Source organism: Cebus imitator, unplaced genomic scaffold (genome assembly GCF_001604975.1).
Source record: "Cebus imitator isolate Cc_AM_T3 unplaced genomic scaffold, Cebus_imitator-1.0 Scaffold15, whole genome shotgun sequence".
Lineage (NCBI taxonomy): Eukaryota > Metazoa > Chordata > Mammalia > Primates > Cebidae > Cebus > Cebus imitator.
Window position 1 is genome coordinate 11230241 of NW_016107330.1, and position 2729 is coordinate 11232969.

The following is a 2729-nucleotide window of genomic DNA, read 5'->3' on the forward strand; positions in this document are numbered from 1 at the left end:
ATTACTTTTCTAATATTAGGAAAAGCAGAGATACATTATTTTAACCTAGATGATAAACTGCCCAGTTGATGGCTGCTGTATCTGCATGAGAATTTACCAGGGAAGGAAGAATATCTATGAAAGGGAACACACATCAATAATATCTGAGATATAATTATACCTAAACAGACTTTATTTTGATAAAAATGAATAAAAATGGTATATATCTAATAGAAATAAAGCCAAAATGTTATAATATAGTATATTCAAATCTGCACATTATGTCCCTACTAGAAAACTCATCATTACTGTTTCTATACATATTGTGCAATAGTATTAAGAGCTATAAAGACAGCTGGCACAGACTTACAGCAGGAAATTTAATTATGACATTTTCTGAGTAAAGTAATCTGCAGAATAGCTAAGTAAAAAGCAGATTACTATTCAGTAAGACATCTTTAAAATGATTTTGTAAATTAAGACCAACTGTATTCCCATTCCAACATAGAAATGAAAAGAAGATATTGTCCATTTTAGCGTGTTTATGCTGATTGATAATCCCATTGTTTTCCATTTTGAAAAGTCTAGATAGTAACACCCAGTGTTATTCTTAAAAATAATTTTACTTGGATTTTAAGTTTTCAGAATAAGGACCTATAATGAAGGCACTAGAATTACATGAAAATTGTGACAAAGGTAAATCCAAGGGTTACACAAGGAAAACTTCAACAGCACTTACAATACTCTGTCAAAGACTGGGTGAGATGTATATATAGCATAACTTTTAAACTCACATATATGTAACACATATTGTTCTGAAAATATCAAATTTCATAGTAACAGTACAACTTAATAAAGCTGAGTTAAATAAATATAATATTTGAGACATTTAGTGAGGTTATATAAAATGTAGTATTAATCCCTTATCTGTAATTTCTGTTACCAGCGGTCAACCACGGTCTGAAAATATTAAACAAAAGATTCCAGAAATTAACAATTCATAAGATTTAAATTGTAAGCCATGCTGAATAGCATGATACAATCGTGCACTATCCTGCTTCCTGTCACCAGCAACATGAATCATCCTTTTATCTAGTGTATCCATGCTGTATACAAGTCAATTAGTCACTAAGCAGCCCTCTTATCAGATTAAAAAAAAAAAACCCATGGTGTATATATAGGGTACTATCTGAGGTTTCAGACAACCACTGCGGGTCTTGGAATGCATTCCCTGAGGGTAAGTGAAAACCACTGTATTATCACTTTGAAATGGCAGTTTCCCAAGACAATATGGAGGTAACAGAAAGCTTTTCCCTTCGCTAAAAGAAGTAAAGCCACAAAACATTTGGTTGCTTTGCCTATTTTACCTCAAAACTGAAGAAAACCTTTCTTGGGCTACCTGAATCAAATCAATTTTGCTGTAAAGATTCTTAACTGAGACAATCCCAATTTTAGGAACTGCATAATGGATAAATTACCATGTTAAAATAAGATTATTTAATATGCTTTTGCTTTGCTGGTAATAGGTCAATGCTTATTGAACCTCAAAAACTTAATTTTTCTAGTATCTACTAATTGTATTCCCTACTATTCACCTTCCATGGAATAAACGAAATGTAATATGCAATAAAAATTTGTTCAATAAAATAAGTAATTTTCACCACTTTTAGTTCAGCATTGGCTCATTAGCCCAATATAAGCTTGATTTTTGCTTCTCTAAATTAAAAACACTTTTAATTTTTCAAGGCATTTTCATTGGAACTAATACCCAAAACCTCCCCCATGCCATAGATCTTATCACAATTTTGCAGAAAAGTAATGACAGGTTCACTGAGTTATATTCAGTTATCCCATGTATATTCTCCAAGTTCCTGTCAGTCACTGACTGGGAATATAGCAGTGAACAAAACAAAAATCTCCATCTTCATGGAAACTGCATTCTAGTAAAACAGACAGACATTAACAAAATGTTTAAGTTGTAAGGTGGTAGTAAATGTTTGGAGAAAAAGAAATCATGAAAGGAAGGTAAGGTATATTCACACCATTGACAAAAATCCAGTAAAAATCTAGGTAACAGTGAACTGGTGGAAGATGTCAGAACTCTGAAACGTGGTTCTTTCCAGTAGGATTACCAGCTTTTTAAGAAGGTGTTATTAACTAAATATATTTCTATAATACTTTTCTTCTAAGCCACTCTCTAAAAAGTAACTGTTAAAGCTGGGTGGAGTGGCATGTGCCTGTAGTTCCAGCTATCTGGGAAACTAAGGCAGGATGATTGCTTGGGCCCAGGAGTTTAAGATCAGCCTGACTAATGTAGTCAAGACTCCCATTTCTCTTTTTTTTTTTTTTTTAAAGTAGCTTTCAATAAAGAACTGTTAGCAGCATGTTATTTAAAAATCCTTTTTTTTTTTTTTTTTTAAAGTAGCTTTCAATAAAGAACTGTTAGCAGCATGTTATTTAAAAATCCTTCCTACCTCACTGTATAAACTGACTTACCAACCAACAAAATTAAATAAACACAAAAAACTGGCACAAGTTTCTTGACTTTTTCTACTTACCATAAGCATTGGGGAAGTCCCCAGGTCCTGGTCCAGGATAAAAAGGACCTGGCCCCGGCGGTTGAACTGGATATTGCTGTGGAGGCCCAACATAAGGAGGGCCACTATGACGATACTAGAAAAGAGAAAGTATGAACACTTAGAATTAATATAGTATCTGGGGGGAGAAAACATAATGAAATGAAGGAGGAG

General features: G+C 33.1%; 1 protein-coding gene across 24 annotated transcripts in view; it reads right to left on the minus strand.

The window, feature by feature from the left end:
- EIF4G3 (eukaryotic translation initiation factor 4 gamma 3) overlaps positions 1–2729 on the minus strand; it is a 379583-nt gene that overhangs the window by 179727 nt on the left and 197127 nt on the right. For all 24 annotated transcript variants that reach the window (XR_005196570.1, XR_005196569.1, XM_037730567.1 and 21 more), the window contains one exon: positions 2538–2652. Coding sequence is in view for 22 of the 24 variants with exons in the window: in XM_037730567.1 (XP_037586495.1) it covers positions 2538–2652 (115 nt within the window). In the remaining 2 variants the exon portion in view is untranslated. The remainder of the gene's footprint in view (positions 1–2537; positions 2653–2729) is intronic.